General features: G+C 52.3%; 1 protein-coding gene across 1 annotated transcript; it reads left to right on the forward strand.

Moving 5' to 3' along the window:
• Positions 1 to 17,531: 17,531 nt before the first annotated feature.
• On the forward strand, positions 17,532 to 18,017 carry LOC135325588 (olfactory receptor 14J1-like; the record flags this gene model as incomplete). The annotated part of the gene is made up of 1 exon (XM_064503688.1): positions 17,532 to 18,017. A coding segment is annotated over one exon (486 nt), but the record flags the coding sequence as incomplete, so codon positions are not given.
• Positions 18,018 to 20,191: the final 2,174 nt, after the last annotated feature.

Here is a 20,191-nt window from a genome sequence, read left to right on the forward strand (position 1 = left end):
GGGGGCCTCCGAAGAGGGACCCCGAGCAAAGAAATCCCTGGGCAATTATACTTTCCAATCTGAGCTCTCCACCCTTCATGCGGTAGTTTGGACCAATAGTAATATTTAGGTCTGGGGTCTCCTGCTCCTTATTGGGTCTCATCACTGTCCCTAGGTAGGCTCTTTACTGTTGCGGTTTCTGCTGACAGATGTGTCTTCTTTCTTCGGGTCTTGCCCTTATCTCTCAAGTCCCTGACAGAGAGTTGTTGTTCCAGCAATTAGCACTGCCCCAGCAGCGATAGTAGGTGTTATCTCCCAAGGTCCAGACAAAGGGAATATAATCCAGACCCTGAGATAGTCCAGACTCCCCCCCCCAATCAACACTGTTTCAGCGGCGAGAGGAGGCCCTGCTCCCCAGGGTCCCAGCGCCCAAGCAGGCCTCACTTCAAAGCCTTGACATCCTCCCTTTTGACAGGAATGCAAACTGCTTGCAACTCCCTTATCATTCCAGTTTGAACCAGCTCTCAGGCCCTTTTTACCTAGTTCAGTAAGAAAGTTCATTATTTTATCTAAGTGCGGCCTAGGGCTTCAACAAATATAGCTACTCATGCTAAGGAAGTTTTATATAAGTTGTGCTATGCAGCTACCTCTAGACAGTTTCAGCTCAATATTCTTTAACAAGGTTACTGAGATTATACCCACGGCATAAGACAGAGCAGTGGAAACGTGAGTTAGCAGGCAGATCCACATTTCGTCTCCTGAGATTCATACCCTTCCTCAAAATTTCCAGTATCTCATCATGGGAGAGTGTCCCTCATGTCTCTGAGGGTCCTGCCTGGGCCTGGCAGCTCTCGCAGGGGACCTGCGGGAGACTGGAGCCCCTCGGAGCTGCAGATGGAGACTGGGCAGAGGGGACCAGGGCACCTGCAATGGCACCATATGTCCAGGACCCTGGGACTGCATCCCACCCCAGCCCTGAAAATCACTTTTCCTTTCCAAAAAAAAAAAAAAAAAAACAAAGGAAAAGAAAAAGAATCTCCCCAAAAGACCAGTGTATCAAAAAAGAACCAAACAACAAAGGGCAATAACAACACAAAGAAGTTTAAAAAGTTGAAAAGTGTAGCAAAACTTTTTTTTTCCATTTTTGATAATTTATTTCTTTCTTCTGGCCATATGTGAGCACTACAGTAATTACTCTATGTGAGTTTACATGTTTATATATATGTATATTTTATTCTTCATGATATACTTCCTGGCAACACTGAATGGAGAAACTTTGTTCTGAGAACTACTGCATTCAAATTGGCATTTTTCCACTCTCTTCTGCCTCTCTGTCCTCTCTTCCTCTGCCTAGTCTGTCTTTACAGAGCCCTCATGGCCCCTCTGCCCTCCAGGGAAGTCTCCTGGGGGATCCTGCCAAGCAGGATTCAAGCTGAAGTCGGCTCTCCTTCAGTCCTGGGTTGTGATTCTGCTTCTTGTCTTACTTCTCCACCATCTCATGATCATTGCAGCCAGGGCTGCCCTCAACCTTTACGTCTCCATCTGCTTCTGCTTTGCTTGTGACTGACAGAGTCCAGCTGTTGTTTGCTCACTGATTGCCTGTGCCAAGAAATTGTTCTCAGCATTCTCCAGGAATCTCCTCTCCACAAGTGAGCTAAGACTCAGGCTGTGCCTGAGCTGATCGGGCAGGAGCTTCAGAACCTGCAGGCCTCAACCAGCTCAGTGACACAATGCAAAACGTGCCCAGCTGAGTTGGACACCTGAACTGCCAGGTCAGAAATGACTCCCTTAGAGCAGAGAGGAGCATGTGGAAAGGTGAGGAACTTAATTCTGAGGGGGCTTGCAAGCTATCTGCACAAAACAACTTCAGCTTTGCAAGCTGAGTCTCAGCTATGACCCATGAAGTATTTCCTGCTGACTTGAAGGCAAGTGCTTGAGCATCACGACTCACTGTAGCCATTGCACTTCTGGGAGAAGTGTTTTTAAAGGCCAATTGTTTTCTGAAGAAATACTTTGTCAGTGGAAGATTTCCTTATTTTGCGCATTTTAAAAGCTAATGACTGTGGCACTGCCACTTGAAAGGGTGCCTCTGAGCACTCCACTGTGGCAAGACCATTTCCTTGTTAACTGTGGGGGTGAAAAAAGTCCCACATGACCTAAACTGCTCTCTGCAGTCTCCTGCTGGATGTCAGCCCCTGGATGTCTGGTTTTAGAGCCCAGGGCAGTGCGCAGGGTGCAGGGAGCAGCAGAGAGCCCTGAACCAGCAAGGCCTTCTGCAGGAAGAGCTCAAGACCCTCTCTCCCAGCTATATTTCACTGGATTGAAGGGGGATTAATCGGATCGTGAAGTAATGGCTAATTGGGGGATACTACTGCATTATTAGCAAAGAGTTTCTAGGGTCCTGCCACATGAGAAGAAAGGAGTGTCTGCACCAATTAGGTATATGGGCAGTATGCCCCTGTAGCCTTTGCTAATAGGAGAGAGAGGCAACTACTGTGCCTCTAGCCTAAAAACACTTGTGGTTGGACAGATCCCAGAAGTGTTAACTTCAAGAATCTCCAAAAACAAAGCCTTTCAGAAAGGTGACCACTCCAAATACTCTAAGCTGCATATTTCTATGTATTTCAGTCTGTGTGGAATATCTGGCTGGAGATCCTGGCAAGAGCTGAGGAAACTCAAGGCCTGAACCTCAGTGCACAGAAGGCAGCAGGCTGCCAGCACCCCTGACCCACACCACCAGGGCAGCCTGGGCCCTGCGATCCAACTCACCTCCTCACTTCACCCCACTCGCCAGCTCCCCAGCCTGGCAGCACTCCCCGCACAGCACTGCTCTCTCCAGGAACATCTTCCCGTGCCAAGCAGCAAAACACTGAGGTCACCACTCGTCCCCACCGCAGGGGACCTGGCCAGTATGACACCCCATACCCCCTGCCCCTCACCTCACAGAGGGTGGCCAGCCAACACATGCCACTGCATCACAGACACGCAGGACATAGCACCACACATGGCAGCAGCCAGGGCACCCTCAAAGGGCCCAGAAGACACAAAGGCCAACTTTCCAGCCCTTCCATTCCCTTCTAGTCCTCCAAGGCCTTGCAACAGGCACTTGCTCTGAACAGCCACTCACAGCCTCGGTCCTCCTCAGCTTCCCCATTGAAGAAAGAAAGCACAGAGATGCCGTTCAGACCTTGAAGGGAAATTTCACAACCCCTGGTGTTTTGATGTGGCAGAATTTCTACAGCACACGGACACTGGAAATCAGAGATTACCGACTTCAGTGCTCACACCAGTGCTAGATTCATTCAGCAGCCTAAAAAATTGAGCTGAACTCCCTGGACACTGGAAGCAGGTTGTAAGCCTCCAGCTAGCAAGAAGTACAAAGTTGAACTCCGTGTCTACGTTTACCAGAGAACATCATCCTCATTTTAAATGTAGCACTACTAACTCATGATGACGGAGTGGAATAACATTTGTGTCAGATGATAGTGTGGGCATTATCATCTACTTCTGCTTCATTTATTAGTTGCATTTCTATTCTGCTGTAGAGCTCTGCCGGCATCAATCCCTCCTCTGGGAACACACAGCAAACCCAGAAGTGACCTCACCAATGACAACCAAGCCATATGCCTTCTCCTGGCCTATCAGCTGCTCAGATGGAAGTGACCTCACAAGCGCGTACCCCCAGCATGTGCCTGCTGCTGGCCTATGGGCTTCCAAGTCAGAAGGCACCTCAAGGTAACTTCCCCAGCCATTTGCTGATGCTGGCCTATGAGGTACTCTGACAAAAGAGACCTCCCAATCAACGGCCATCTGCCTGCTGCTGGCCTATCAGGGATTCAGGAGGAGGTGACCTCACAGTCAACTTCACAGCCATGTGTCTGTAGCTGGTTTATAAACCTCTGGGACAGAAATACTCTCATGACAACTTCCCCAGCCATGACACAAATGCTGTCCTATCAGCTGCTCTGGCAGAAGTGAGCTCCAAAGCCCATGTCCCAGGCATGGACCTGCTGCCACCCCATCAACTGCTCAGCCAGAAGTGACGTCACAAGCACCTTTCCAGCCACAGCTCTGCTGCTATCCAATCAGTTCATCACTCAGAAGTGATCACGGCACAATCAACATCCAAGCCTTGCTCCTGAGCTGGCCTACCAGGTACTCAGGCAGAAGTGACCTCATCATCAACAGCTGAGCCACGTGCCTTCTGCTGACCTGTCAGCTACCGACCAAGAGGTGATTTGACACTGGTTATCTCCTGGCTCGGCTCTCACAGACAGCCGTGACCTCCCTGCCCACAGCCCGGCCACGCGGCTATTGCCACATGCAGCTGCCCCTGCCTCCCCCAGGCTCAGCCAGCTCCTGAGCAGCAGCCCTGATTCACCCCGGGGCCTCACAACAATCACAGTGCAGCAAAACATCCATTACGCACCAGTTACTGCCCCAAGAAAATATCACCTTCTGCCTAGGTAGCACCTACACCTGGCCCATGAAACTTAGCAATTGCAGAAAGGCCTGCAAGTAATTCTGGGCAGCGTTTCCTAACAGGAGGATTGCATGGGAGCAGCCACCATGGAGCTGCAGACAGCAGGGCCTCATGGCCCAGGCAGAGGCAGAAGCCTTCCCACAACTCCCAAGTCTGGTTCCTGCCCCAGTGCTGAACACACCCAGCAAATCCTCCACACCCCCAGGACAACAAGCACTCTCCTGGTTGGGGCCCTGACACTCTGAGACACGGGGAAGGACTGCGGCCAGGGCATCTCAGCGGGTGGAACCAGCAGAGCCGGGATCCAGCAGCTCTGCAGCCCCACCTGGGAGCAGGGCTCACGGCACCGGCCAGGGCAGCACTGGCCGCCCAGCAGCTGCCAAGGCCCTGCAGGAGCCCAGCAGCTCCCAGCACAGAGCTGCTCTGCAAACACCCTCCCGGCTGCTGCCAGGGCCGCAGGGCTGCGGCCCAGCAAGAGGCCCGGAGCAGCCGCAGCGGCTGGGGCCCGGCGGGACCCGCGGGGACAGCCTCTCTGCGAGCCCTGGGAAACGCCCTGTTCAGGACAGAAGCGAGGCTGGGGCAGGGCCCTGGCGAGGCCCCCAGCAGCCTGCTGCACTCCCATTGGCTGACGGAGCCATCAGTCTAGCCCAGCCCCCCTTCGTCCCCTTGCCGGCCAATGGGAGGGCAGCACTGGGGGCGATGCCATGGCAATGCTGTGGCCCTGTGTGACCTTGTGGGCAGCCCCTGCCCTCCCTTCCCCTGCCCCTCCCTCTGCCCTCGCCGTGGGGCACCATGTTTTGGGCTCGGCAGCCCTGAGGCTCAGTAGGGCTGGGCCATGGCCAGGCAGGGGCTGCTCTATGTGGGGCTGGGCTGGGCCCCAGCACATCTCTCCGCAGGGTTGAGGACCCCCAGGGCCCCGGGGCAGCTAGCGCCAGAGCAGCTCTGGGCCTGCCAGTGCTGGGCAGCGGAGGTGTGGGGCCGGGAGGGGGTGGGGGAGATGGCCCTGCTGGGCTGCCCCCAGCACTGCCCCCCATGGCTCAGAGAAACAGGCTTGGGGTCAGCAGGGACTTGTGGGGTGGCGATGGCACCCCCACCTGTTCCCAAGCTGCTCCCCCAAACAGGCTGTCTTCTGGGTGCAGAGGTCGGACCCCCATTTGCAGGAGGACAGGGGCTGTGGCCATCTGAGGACAACATCTCTCAGCCCAAAACATGCTCTGCCATGTTATAAGAGTAAAAGGATCCAGGGGTAAGGAAGAAAAGTTTTCCCAAACGAGTAGACCCCTTGGGGTTATTACAAGGTGAAGTTTTCATTTCCCATTTGGGCATTTCCAGCAGGCTCTTGAGAGCCCCAGGGGAGCTGCAGGACAGCCCAGACTCCAGGACACAGGACCCCTTTCCTGCCAGAGCCAGATCCCAAAGGGGGTCCCACTCCCATGGAAGCCTAGCCATGAATTGCTCCCCACCCTCCACAAGGGGACGGAGCCAGCCCCACAGGAGTCCTGGGGCTCAGGCCAGCCCGAGGCTCAGGACCCAGGAGTCCTGGCTGCCACAGTGTCCTCCAAGCCAGATGGGATCCTCAGGCAGGGCTCTTGTGGCAGCCCCCACCCCATCCAGCCACCCCCAGAGCCCGGGACACACAGCCCTTTTTTTCAGTTAACACTGTTTGTGCGACATCTCGGGGTGGCGCTCCTGAAGCCTTTACCCTTGGCGGAGAGCTGCAGGAGTGTTGGGAACAGGGAACTGCATTCCGGGCTGATGGTCTTGGTCCAGCAGTGCCCCATCTTGCTTGCCCCCTTGATCTTGGCTCTTCTGTCCATCTGGGGAAAAAGGATGCTCTTCACAACTCATAACCCAAAACTCCTCTCCAACCTGCTCCTCTGCCTTTCAGTGAGGGGACCCAAGGCAGCCCCACTGCCTCTTGTCCGTGCTCCTTGCCATGGAGCAGCTCCACAGGGCAGCAGTGGGGAGCGCGTGAGCAGTGCCCAGAAGCTCCTGGGCCTTGCAGGGAAGTGAGGACACTGCCGTGGCACCAAGGAGACCTCCCTGTGATGCGGCACATCCCACTGTGACCTCAGCTTGTGACATCTGGGGGCTCAGTAGGTCACTGCCATGGAGATGGCAGAGCCAGGGAGAGAGCAAACAGATTTCTCCTCCCCTCACCTCCCTTCACCCCAGGTATTTTCCAAAAACTTGCTGATAAATCCTTCAGGACCATCTCCAGACAGTGCCAAAGGCTGTGATATACCTAAAAGGGGGCCCTGGAGAGGTCACTTCTGCACCCCTGCACTGTCAGGTCTCTGCACTGGGCAAACCTGTGCAGGTAGATGGGGGGTTGGTTTGGGGTTTGGCATTTTTTAAAGACAAGATCAAAGTCTGGGTCAGACAGAGACATCTGCACTGACAGGGTCTGGCATGGGGAGAGAGCAGCCTCCTCCCTGTTGTCCCTGAAAATGAAGTCACACTTCATTGACTGTGCAGGGAATGAAAAGGGAGTGTGGCTAGATGTTTTAGGGACTCCTTTAAAACGTCACAGTAACACAGGTATGTTGAGATTTGTGCAAATTTGGCCATCCAAAAATAGACAAAGCTGGTCACCCTGCTTCCCTCTAGCAGTCGAGAGAGCCCGACACCTCAGAGTGCGACGTGCTCTGTGCAAAGAGTGAGGAGTGGCACGGACGGCCGTGGGCAGGGGATGGTTTTCTGAGCACTGGGCTCTGTGTGAGACACAAAAATATCTTGTTTAACGGTGCAGGCCTGATTATAGCAGAACTGTTTAGAAAATGACATTAAAAATGAAACAAGAAAGAAACTGAAAAAATCAGATTTAAAGCAAATAAATACATTTTTATACTTTCCAGCTTTTTCTCTTTTTTGTGCTCTTATTGTCTTTCTTGATTTGGACTGAATAATTCTAATTAGACATCTGTGTTTTCTCGTGATGACATAATGGAGATTTTGAGGAAGGGCATGAATCTCAGGAGGAGAAATGTTGATCTGCCCCTTAACTTGTGTTAGCACTGCTCTGTCTCCTATGCTGTGGCTTTAACCTCACTAATCTTTCCCCTATTTCCATGTGTCCTGATTAAACTGATCATTTCCAAAGTCAACTTTAGTGTATGCACTTTCCATAGTTTTCCAGTCTTCCTCCTCCCCTTGCTCTTTATCATTCAGATACCTCTCAACTCTCCAGTTGCTGCTCTGAGCTTCTGGGAGTCTAAAGCTTGCCTCATCGTTCAGCAGTCTCATTGTCTCTTCAACCAAGTCCTTCACTGTGTCTCTATCCAGCCTTCCCTATCTATTTGTGAAGAACATTTCAAGGAAGGTTGTTCCTTGTAGACTGTGGACCTCACTGGAGGCAACTTGGACATGACATAGAGTTGAGGAGTATATTTTATTTAATATGACACTGGATCATGTTAATTTTTGTTTGATCGCAGTTAAAACAAACCCTTCTGTGTCTGTTTGCAGCTAGTCCTCTAAGGAAAGCAGGTGGGAATTGGTGCACATGAGCTGTAACATTCAGCTACAGCCTTGAGTGGAAAGAGGTTAGATTTTACCAAGAGTGCTCTAAGTCCCCAGTGGCTGATGAAAGAACTGGCAGGGCTGGGGAGGAATCTTTTCCATGGATGTCTGACCTCAAGGATGCTGCTTTTCCTACATGCCCAGACTTCATTAGGAGACACTCTGGATCAATGTCAGTTGGGGAATGCGGATATCACTCTAGTTTGTAACCTGAAAAATAAGGAAAACTTTAAAAGCAGAAATCCTTTTTTTTAAAAAAAAAAACCTGCTCATTTAAATCTTCCTGTTGTAAATACTCTCCTGAAATCTCTCCAATTAGCCACACAAGAATTGAAGAGCTGAAGAAAATTATGGAAAGAGGCATGGCTCCTTAGGGATTTTTTTTTTAAAGATCTTTCTGTTTTTTTTGGCACTGAGTCCATGAACCTCCAATGCTGAGAGGAGACTGAACAAACCTCTCAAGAAGTTCAAGTCAGAAGAAAATCTCAAAGTTTCTGGAAGTGTTAATGGGTCCCACTGAGGGCCATTTCCAAAAAATCCTCCCCGGACGCTGATTAGAGCACAAAGTTGGAGGCCCTGATTGCAGGTAGGCAAAGGCAATGTGCAGGTGGCTCTGATGCCAAGTCAACCTTGATGTGTGTTACCAAGCAGAGTGACCAGGCACTGACACCCAGTCCCTGCGTAGGGTGATCCTTTCCCTCACATGTTGCTCAGGGCTGTTCCTGGGGGCAGTGTCAGGGTGGAAGGGCGCAATGCCGAGTGCAGGACAGTGATATGGCACCTCCTGGGCTCCCCGGGGGCGAGTAGGCAATGAGACCCGGGGCAATAAGGAAAGGACATCTTGTAGGCCTCTGTGGCAGAGAGAACAGCCATAGCCAAGAAGACAGAGACCTGAGTTCTGTTGGAGGCTTTTGGCATTGCCCTTGGTTGTCTTCACCACAGACTGTTCTAAGTTGTCCCAAACCTGCACCTGTTTCCCTGCAGCCTGCAGACACCCAACCTGCTTCCCCACCTTGCTCTCACTGCAGGATCTCCCCACCTTTACTGATGTCCCTTTTTGCTCACTTGCTTTTTGTTGAAACACAAACCAAGGGGCTGCTCACAGACTCCCTCTGGATGACCTGTTGCACCACAGCACAAGTGATATTTCTTTCTCCTGGAGTTCAGTCTGTTCCTTTCAAGCTGCTGTTTGTGGCTGTTTCCCCTTTTTGTGCTGTTTCCCACTACCAAGAAGAGTGCCAGTATCTCTGAAACCACCCTTCAAGCAGTCACAGGCACCTACTGTACTGGCCTCAGCTGTAACACTTCACCAGGCTAAGGAAGCCCAGGTTCCCCAGCCTCCCCATGCACTTTAGGCCCCCAGCCCCATCTTGGCAGATCTCCTCTGGACCCTCTCCAGGTGCTCCCCATTCCTCCAGCACTGGGCAGCCCACACTGGGACACACTCTTCCGCATGTGGCCACACCAGTCCTGATTCAAGGAGGAGTAATAACTTCCCTTATCTGGGTGGCCACATTCTTCCTAATACAGTCCTGTATGCAGTTGGCTTGATTTTTCGATTTTTCACCACTGGCTCCTATGGCATCCCTTGTAACGTCCAGGCCCTTCTCCTCAAGGTCACTCCTCTGCCGATCAGATCTCAGCCTGTCCTGATGCACATGTTGTTCTGCCGTGCAGTGCTGGACTGTCCACTACTCCTTACACAACGTCAGGAGGTTTCTGTTGGCCAAAGCTCCAAATCTCTCAAGGCCCCTCTGGACTGAAGCTCCTTTGTGTCAGCCGTTGATGTGTGTGTGCAGAAGGCTCATCCTGTCTTGCAGTGCCTCTGGCAGGATAACAGCATGAGGAAGTGCAGGACACTGCAGATACAGTAAAAGAGGAACTGCTTACAACGGTAGAAATCAGCATGGCAAGCATCTCAGAAAAGCTGAATGAAGGCACAAAGAAAGCAAAACCAGGGCCAATCGGAAAGGGAGACAGGGCTTGGCTGACTGCATGCAGGGGGATGGGGGTGGTAAAAGAGAAGAACTTGGAAGGTGGAAAAGAGGGAAAAATGTAATAAAAGGTGAAGCAAAAGAAAAAAAGAGAATCAGGCTATTTCTGGGTACCTGCCAAGCAGTCCTGAATTTGAACTACTTCGATCAGAGCAGGACAAGAAACATGCAGTTGATCTGATCATACTTTTGTGAGACCTACTTGCATGATCACAAGCAGTGACTCATAATTAAACTTTGAACTGAAAACCTTCCCGACCCAAAAGGCAACCTCACACCACTAGGAGGGCTTGGCTCTGGAGAGGCCATGTTTGGGACTAACTCACATGCAGCAAAGGAATTTAGACCTGCAAGAACTGCAGTAGCTATCACCAGAGAAGATGGAATCACAGAACCATTCAGGCTGGAAGGGACCTTGGGAGGTTTCCTGTCCAGCCTCCTGCGCACATGGTGATCAACACTGAATTCACACCAAGTTTCTTGGGACTTTGTGCAACAGAGTCCTGAAAGCCTCCAAAAACAGAAAGTCCATAACCTCTCTGGACCCTTCTTCAAATGCGTCATTATCCCTGGTGAATTTTCTTCCTTCTATCCAATTTCAACTGCACTTGTGTCAGCTTATACTTGTTGCCTCTCATTGTGCTGCCAACTCTGCAAAAACCTGGTTCTTTATTGATGATAACCTTGAGTTGGAAAGCTGCTATGAGTTCCTCCCAAAGCCTCTCCCTCTCCAGGCTGAAGAAGGCCTGTTCCCTCAGCCTCTCCTCACAGGGCAAGTGCTCCAGTGCCGAACACCTTGGAGGCCTGCCACTGAGCTCACCCCAAGTGATCAACAGTGTTCTTCTACAGAGGGCCCCCAATGGATGCAGTATCTCTAAGTGCTCTAACGAGTGTTGAATAGAGGGCGATAATCACTTCCCTCGATCTCCTGGCTGTGCTCTCCTTCAGGCAGCCCAGGATGCTGTGGCCTCCCTTGCTGCCAAGGCATGCTGCTGGCTCATGCTTACCTTGCTGCCCACAAAGACGCCCATGTCCTTTTCTCTACAGTTGCCCAGCTGGGCACTGCTCAACCATATCACTGCAGGGTGTTGGTCTACACCAGGTGCAGGGCCTGGCATTGGTTTTGGTTTCGAATTTCACAAAGTTCCTGACAGTGCATTCCTCCTGCCAGCTGACGTCCCTCTGAATGGCAGCCCTTGGGCTTATGACTGTTTTCCTGATGAGGTACCATCTGTGAATGTGATGAGAGGTGTGTCCTCCAGGTCACTGATGAACTTGTTAGACAGGATAGGTCCCAGTATAGAGCCCTGCATCCTCCACTTGTCACTGGCTTCCTGGTAAATCACAACCCATTCATAAAAACCCTCTGAGCTTGATCATCCAACCAGCTTTTCACCCATCTGGTTGTCTACCCAGCCTATCATAATGCCTTTTTTGTATACAAGAATATAGTGTGAGACAGTGTCAAACACCTTGCTAAAGTCATGACAAATGATATCCACTACTCTCCTCTCCTCCACAAGTACAGGTCCTTTATCATGAAGGCAATCAGGTTGGTCTGGAATGGTTGAACCTCAGTGAATCCATGCTGACTGTTCCCAGGCACATTCTTCTTCCTTCTGTGCCCAGAAATGTGATGCGGGAGGATTCACTCCATGAAACACCCCTCACTCAAATGAGGCTGAATGGCCTGCAGCTTCTTGGCGTGTCCTTGTGGCCTTTCTGAAGACAGGCAAAAAATATTTATTTTTCTGCTCATTGAGACCTCCCTTGATCTCCACAACCTTTCAAAGATGACAGAGACTGGCCTTGTGGCAATAGCAGACAGCCCTCTCGAAGTCCGCAGGTGCAGCCCATCCGGTCCCATAGACTTGTGCGGGTGGAGTTCTTGCAAGTCATTTCTCACTGAACTCTCATCCACCTTTGGTTGATTTTTTTCCTCTGGAGTCCTGACTCTGGGCACAACAGCCCAGGAGACCTTGTTGGTGAAGACTGAAGCCAAGAAGGCACTGAGCTCCTCAGGCCTTCCTGCGTCTTCTGTTACTAGATTCCCTGCCCAGTCCAGCAGTGAGCCAGCATTTTCCTTTATATTCTTCTACTGTACCTGAACCTGTAGCAGCTCTTCTTCATGCTCTTGATGTTCCCTGCAATTGTCAATCCTAGGAGAACTTTGGCTTCCCTAACACTGTCCCTGCTTCACTGGACAATATTTTTGAGTTGCTCCATTGCAGCCTCTCCCTCCTTCTGCTTCCTGCTTCCTGCTTCCTGCATGCTGCCTTCTTGCCCTGGAGCTGAGTTTTGAGTTCCCAATGCAGCCAAGCCGATCTCCCGAGATGGTTGTTAGTTTTACTGAGTATTGGAGTGGACCATCCTTGTGCATGGCAGGTGCTGCCCTTAAAGACCTGCTGGCTTTGCAGAGCTGCCTGTCCCTTCAGAGCTGCCTCCCCTGGGATCCCCCACTAGTCCCCTGAACAGGCCCAAGTCTGCTCCTCTGAAGTCCAGGGTCTGTGCTCTGCTACTGTCCTCCCTCACTCCCTTTAAAGTCAACATCCAGAATGCTACTTTTTCATGGTCACCGTAAGCAAGGCTGACACTGGCTATCCCATGCCTGATGAATTCTTCCCTGTTTGAAATTTCCAGATACAAAGAAGCATCACAAATCATGCATTTGTGCTAACAAGTTGTCTTTGATGCCCTCCAGAAGCCTCCTGGCCTGCTTGCACTCTGCTGTTTGCCCTTCCAGTGAATGTCTGGGAAGTTAAAGTCCTCCCCTTAAGAACCAGGGTCTGCGATCCACAGACTTTCTTAGCTTGCTTAACAAAGACTGCAGCCAAGCACTCACTGAAACCCTTGCCTTGATGTATGAAGAGCTCCACACATCCGAGCTGCCCCTTCACATAAAGGGCATCCCCCCTCCTCGTTGTCCCTGACAATCTCTCCTGAAGAGCTTGTACCCTCCAAGGAGAGCCCTTCAGTCATGTGAGTGATCCCACCACGTCTCAGTTATTCCAATGATGTAGCAGTCCTGTGACAGCTTCTGCTCCTGGCTGCAGGCATTTCCATATATTTGCACTACAGAGCCTCAGCTGTGGCACAGAGAACAGACTGGTCATGATGAAATCAGTTAGCAAGAGCCAATGACATCATGTGTACGATGGCTCCACTTCAGAGCAGAGACCTGCTGGCATAGATAGCAGGTGGCAATGTAATGGTGAAAGGAGGTTCCCACTAAGAGAGCAAACCCTGCAGTGCCCAAGGCCAGGGAGAAACAGAGCTGAGCTGTGCAGGAATGTCAGGGGAGGAGTTTGCTGCCTCAGCTGACTCTGCAGCACCATGGGGCCTGTGACAGAGGTGAACTGATCTCCAGGCAGCACAAAGTGCCACTGAAGAAAGTCCCTTGGCTTGAACAGCCTGTGATCCAGCCACTCTGAGGTCATCATTAGCCCATTCCCTGTTCATCCAGGTGTGAGATGAGGTTCAGGGGGAGGAAATCCAGAAGGGTTAGAGGCTGCAGAGTGGAGTGGAGAGCTTGGTATGATGTGCCTCCCATTTATGTAGCACACTTGGATGTAGATGGGACGGACTTGGCCTAAAGGCAGAGGTGGGATTCAGTTGTCCAGGCACAGGTAGGAAACTTGAGAGGCTCTGGGACAGTTGCCCCGTAGCAACTCCAAAAGGGCATGGTTTTCCTGTACATCCCATGTGGTATCTGCCAGACACATGTGGTTGCATTGGACACCTCAAGCATCTGACATGGCCCTGCAGGCCTATTTCTGTCATTGAATCAAGTGTCTGCACTGAATTCTGTTAGTTTTTTGCACTGTAGAGGTCTGCCTGTGTCTCTGCTTCATAGCGAGTGGAGCTCTGGTAGTAGCAGAAGGCATCTAGTGTCATTTCAGATGGCCAAGGAAATTCCCCACCTGAGGCTCTAGAAGGATGCAGGTCTCTCAGTCACTCTATCAGACCAAGCAGACACTGGCATATGCCTTCGACCACCTCTGTCTCTTCAACTGTCACCAGGTGTTTGTGTGTGGGCAACTGACTCCCACCCTCCATCTCCAGTGATTGAAATGGCAGCTTAGACAAGGAGCTTGCTTGAAGACATCTCTGTTGTGCACAGCTTGGGTAATCCCACCTCCTCTGTGCTTGTGGAATTCACGGGAGTTAACTGAATCCCACTCCAGCCCAGGGACTTCTAACCTGGCATAAGATGCCTCAGTTGACTCATCTGAATCAACACCTGAACCATGGAGAAGTGAACTCCCTTCTTGTCCCTGTCTTGCCTGGTTAAAATATGGGAAGAGGACTTCCAGAGTGGGACATTTATACCTCTTGCAGATAACCATCCTCTGATGAGACTAATTGTAATGCTGGAATCAGTCTTCCTTCAGTGTTTAGAGAGGGACCATCAGTGATTATTTTAGTCTACTTCAATGAACATTTCCCAGGAGGAGGGAGCCCAAGGGACAGAGGAATTTGTGTCTTCAGCTGGGCCTCTGTTCCTGAGCAGGGCCAGGCTCCTGGGATGGAGGGAGCTCATGGCAACCTGGCAGCACTGCCCAGACACAGCTGTGTGCAGGAGCAGCTCCTCTGCCAAGAGCAGCAGGGCTGTGGGCACTGCCTGCTGCTGCAGATGCAAGATGAGACAAGAGAGAGGGAGAAGTGGAAGGCAGCATGGAGTGGGAGGACAGAGGAGAGCTCCTTGTGGGAGAAATCTTCACATGCCTTTACACGGTTAGTCTCTGGCTGTAGAGCAACGTTACTGTGGTTCCTGGAGGGGTCTTCTGAACCCAGCCCATTCCATGACTGACAGGCTTTTTAAGAATTGCTCTCCCAGTTCCTCTAGGGCATAAGAGGAGGAGATGCTTCAGAGCAGGGATTCTCTGCCACACCGTCACAGGGACAGGGCATGCTGTTACCTTCTTCCAGGGACCCTGCAGGGGTGTGAAACCAGGGTGTGCACACAGTCTGCCCTGTGCTGTAATTCAGAGCAGTGTCCCTATGACCCAGGGTGCTGTGAGCCCAGGCAGTGTCTCTGCCACCTGCGAGGGTCAGCACTCAGCCTGCCCGGGGAGCTCCCCACGGCACTGTAGGGAGAAGCTCTGGATGAGAGGATCGATCCCCAGCAGGGCAAGTTCATTCTCCATTTGAGAGGGTGCTGCGTGGGTCAAGGCTGCTCACAGCTCTAGCTTGTGCACAGGACATGCCCAAGGGGTCTGTTCAAGAGAAAGATCAAGGGAAGGGTTCCTTGAAAGAGAAGGAGCTTTCCTTTGGGTGTCTGTGATTTCAGTTCCCTAATTTTAGCAGGGAGAATGAAGGAAAGAGTTTTCTGTTTTGTCAAGGAACTGGGACTCCTGAACCTTCACTCTGAGAGATTAATAGGCTTGTGAGACATCTCAACAAGCCACTTCATCCCCACCTTAGCCTAGAGACAGCATCAACATCACCTTTGTGGCCTCATAGGACTTTATGTGAGCTGCTCCTTAGGCTGTGCATGCACAGAGATGCCCCTGGACAGTGCCCTGATCCGGGAGGTTACTGTAGGGCAGAACTGAGCACCCAGAGGGTGGGGTGGCATCTGTGAGCACTGATTGGGAAAGGATGTTGGGACAGACAAAGAGCTGCCATCAGGGACAGCTCCAGGCAGCAGAGATGGGCAGGGAATGAGAGGGAACTGCTAACAAAATTGTCCTGGCAGGATGGATTTGGGTAAGTCATGGTCAGTCCCTCCCATGCAGACCCCTCCCTCTGAGCAAGCTGCCCCTGTCTCCTCTCTCACCCAGCAGAGCCTCTGCCCTGACAGCCATGGGGTCCAGGGCATCAGCCGCCTCCTCTGCAGGCAGATCTCTGGCGGAGGAGAGGGGCATCTTTCCTGCTACGGGCCTGTTTATTGCTGCCCAACAAAGGGGCTGAGAGTGACTGCCCTGCAATGTCACTGTCTGCAAGGTGGCATGCCCAGGTGGGTGAAGTGAAGGCTTTCCCCAGTGCCCCTCTGTCTCTCTCTCTCCTTGCCTCCTTCGGCACCAGGATCATGATGTAGCTCCTTTTTTTCCCTCCTGTCCATGCTGCTCCTGTTCTTTCAGGCTCCCTGGGGTAGAGGCGGGGTTCAGCTGCAGTTCAGATACTGACACTGCAAGTTGGGCAACAGAGGAATCTGCATGGAAATGAGGTTTCCCCAGCCCCCTTCTAACCTTTGCGGTTCCAGGAAATGCAGCCTGTGGGGTTGGGAAATGAGCTGATCCTCCCTTAAGGAGAGACGATCTTCAGTCCTAACAGGCCTTTGACTGTTTCCCTGTGGTGTCCTGCCAGGCTGCGAGCTGCCCTCCAGAAAGGCACTGCTGTCTCACAGCATTGCTGTGATATCTGAGAGATCCATGAAGAAGGTGCAGAGATGCTGAAAGTATGGAGATGGTGGTGGGAGCTGTATATGGGCATCTGAAAAGAGCCCTCTGTGTCCTTGGCTAGAAGGGGATTGCGGAGACCTCCCTCAGGAGCCCAGAGAAAGAGTGAGAAGGTTGGAGATCTGCTCTTTGAAACTGGACTCCTCTGCTCTCAGCAGGGGCTGGTTTCTTTTTAGGGTAACATCATCCTTCACTCAAAGAGGTGCAAGCGCAGGAGAGCTGGGAACAAAGCCAATAGACAGACAAGATGTCCTCACTCCGCGGTAGGTGACATTGAATCTGATCTTCTCAGGGCTCACAGTAGAAATGCTGAGAATTTCTGCCTTTAAGGAACACTCCCCAGGGGTGACAAGGACATCTCGAAGAAAATAAACGCTATTTAAAAAATCCTTAAAACTCTGTTCCTCAAACCTCATTCTTTAGAATTGGGAGTGAAGATGCTGAAAAGCCCTTCTACATGACGAGTGTATTTCAGCTGACGGAAATGGTGAATGTCAGAGCTAGTCACCCCCATTCCCCCGTTCCCACTACTGCACAGCAGGACTGACTCCTCTGGAGCCCAAGGGCAGAGGACCCTGCTCCTTACAGCACACCCAGCCACGCAAACTGGAGCTCAAGCAAGGCAGCTGCACACAGATCCTCTCAGTAAAGGGAGGCAATGTGGGGGAGCTGTATGAGAACTGCAACAATTTGGGGCCTTTTTTGCTTGAAAAGTCTCTCCTGACTTGTCAATGTCTTTTCTTCTTTGGACAGTTCCCCATGCCTGGAGATAGCAAAATGTCCAACAGCAGCTCCCTCACCAAGTTCCTCCTCCTGGCATTCACAGACACGTGGAACCTACAGCTCTTGCACTTCTCACTCTTCCTGGGCATCTACCTGGCTGCCCTCCTGGGCAACGGCCTCATCATCATAGCCGTAGCCTGCAACCACCGCCTCCACACCCCCATGTACTTCTTCCTCCTCAACCTCTCCCTCCTCGACCTCAGTTTCATCTCCACCACTGTCCCCAAATCTGTGGTCAATTCCCTGTGGGACACCAGGGCCATTTCCTACTCGGGATGTGCTGCCCAGGTCTTCCTGGTTGTGTTCTTGTTTGGAGGAGAGTTTTCTCTTCTCACAGTCATGGCCTATGACCGCTATGTTGCCATCTGCAGACCCCTGCACTACGGGACCATCATGGGCAGCAGAGCCTGTGTCAGAATGGCAGCAGCTGCCTGGGGCAGTAGTTTTCTCCATGCTCTCCTGCACACTGGGAACACATTTTCAATACCACTCTGCCAAGGCAACACAGTGGACCAGTTCTTCTGTGAAATCCCCCAGATCCTCAAGCTCTCCTGCTCACACTCCTACCTCAGGGAAGCTGGGGCTCTTGTGGTTAGTGCCAGTTTAGCCTTTGGGTGTTTCATTTTCATTGTGCTGTCCTACGTGCAGATCTTCACTGCTGTGCTGAGGATCCCCTCTGAGCAGGGCCGGCACAAAGCCTTTTCCATGTGCCTCCCGCACCTGGCCGTGGTCTCCCTGTTCATCAGCACTGGCATGTTTGCCTACCTGAAACCCCCCTCCGTCTCCTCCCCAGCTCTGGATCTGGTTCTGGCCATTCTGTACGCGGTGGTGCCTCCAGCAGCGAACCCCTTCATCTACAGCATGAGGAACAAGGAGCTCAAGGATGCCCTGAGGAAAGTGATTTCATGGACATTTTTCAGCAGTGGTAACATTGCCATTGCTCTCCACAAATGACTCCCACTGTAACCCTTACCACGACAGAGCATTGTTTGTTCACTTTAGTTTTATTAGTAGTATTGTTAGTAGTAGTAGTAGTATTTGTAATCATGTTGCTGCGGAAATGCTTGGATGCATTCCACCTTTACTGAGACTGCTCTGTCTCACCTGGTGCCCATATAAAATTGTGTCTAACACTGGTCAGAGCTGACTCCCTCACAGTATCTCTGTAATAAAGTAGGTTCTTCCTGGTGCAGTGCCTGAAGGCTGGGTTTCCTCCAAAGCTGGTGTCAAGAACAGGCCCAGGGAAATCATGCCAAAACGGGCTGTAGCTGGTTGGGTTCTCCATGGGTTCAAGAGCAAAAAGCTCATAATCATGTAATCATCTCTTAGAGCCCAAGGGCTGGATTTAGGACTCCCCAATCAGTGTCCAATGACAGTGGAGGGGATGAATGGTCACAGATTTATATACCCAGAGCTGTCCCACACGTTAAAGCACAGTGTCAGATGCCCATCCTTCTGGAGGGGAAGCTGGAGGTGCCAGGAGAGCCCAGGGGATCTCCTGAGACAGTGTGTGCCTGGGGTGGGCAGTAAGTGGAGCCTCATAGAGGGAGAGATTGTCCAAGGTGGAGTCACCTAAAGGTAAAGTGCTAAACCCAGGTATTTGGGGGCAATGGAGGACTCTGCAATCCCAGGAGAGGCAGTGGGGACCCAGCTGGCACGGGAGAGAGAGACTGGAGAGTGATTCATGTCATCACCAATGAAATACCAGGGGCAGGATCTAGAGGCACCCCTGGACACAACTAGCACCCTTGGAAATGCTCCATAGTCTTTCCAAGCACCTGCCACATCTGCAGTCCCCTGGAGGGATTAGAGGCCATGATCCTCATTTGGTTGGGTGTGCTTCCCACCCTGACCAGCACGGCCAGTGCAGAGTCACCCTGTGGCCCCGTGGCCTCACAGCCCCCTCGCTCTGCAGAGCAGCACCACCAGCTCAGGGCTGTGCAGGAGAACAGGGGAGAGGGTGTGGGAATGGCCAGCAAGGTCAGAGGAGTGACTGGGAGAGATGAGAAGGAAGTGGAACCGGGCTTGAAAGTGTCTTGGAGAGAAAAATGCATCTGCCATTGCCACTGCCCTGGGGTCACCCTGAGCACTGTCCATGAGCACAGACAGGTGCCAGCAGTATTAGCAGTAGTGATCCCTGTCCAGCTGGGTCTGCTTCCCACCCCGATCAGCATGGCCCGTGGCCCCACAGCAGGGCTGCTCTGTACGGGAAGCAGAGCCAGGAGCTGAGGGTGCCGGCAAGGCAGGCGGGGCAGGAACCCACTGATGAGAGGTGCCGTCCTGCAGTGGCTGCATAAGAGGAGCAGAGCGGGTCTGGGGATAGAAACGGGGGTCAGGCACAGTCCAGTGATGGCCAGAAAATACTGGAGGGCTCCAACCAGCCCTGCTTTGTGTGGGAGGTTGGACTGCAGATCTCCAGAGGACCCTTCCCACCAAAATTCCTCTGTGATTCCATGAATTCTCAACCTCTACTCTGGCACAGCTGGCACGGGCCCGAGAGCACCTGGGGCAGGGCAGAACGAGCCCACCTGGGAGAGCATCTGGAGCAAGATCTAAAGGTCCCTGGCTCAGCCCTGGCCTTTGGAAAACTCCCTCACACACCCCGAGAGGCTCCATTTGCCTCTTCCACCCTCCCTGTACTCCCCTCCAGTCAGCCAAAGTGAAGTCCAGCATCGCCTGGGGACTCTCTTCCCCATGAGGAGGAGAGGGAGGGCCTTCCCCAGCCCCATGCTGACTTTTCCACCCCTGACCTTCACAGTTGCCTGGGCCTGGGTCTGCCCACTTGCCTTCACCACGGTCATGGCTGCACTGAAGCGCATGAAAATCCCGGTGCTCCCACCCTCAAGTGGGCATCCACCCCAAACTGCAGCCTGGCTGGCCACCAAGGCATCATCCATCCAGTGCCCCGGCCGTGCAGCTGAGGGCAGGGGTCTTTGCCCCAATTTCCCTGCTCCTCCCCTGCTCCCGGCACTGCTGCTGCTGTGCCCATGTCAAACCCTCCTGCCACCAGACTGCCCTGGGGCCTGAGG

This window comes from Dromaius novaehollandiae, unplaced genomic scaffold, assembly GCF_036370855.1.
Source record: "Dromaius novaehollandiae isolate bDroNov1 unplaced genomic scaffold, bDroNov1.hap1 HAP1_SCAFFOLD_31, whole genome shotgun sequence".
In the NCBI taxonomy this organism is placed as follows: Eukaryota; Metazoa; Chordata; class Aves; order Casuariiformes; family Dromaiidae; genus Dromaius; species Dromaius novaehollandiae.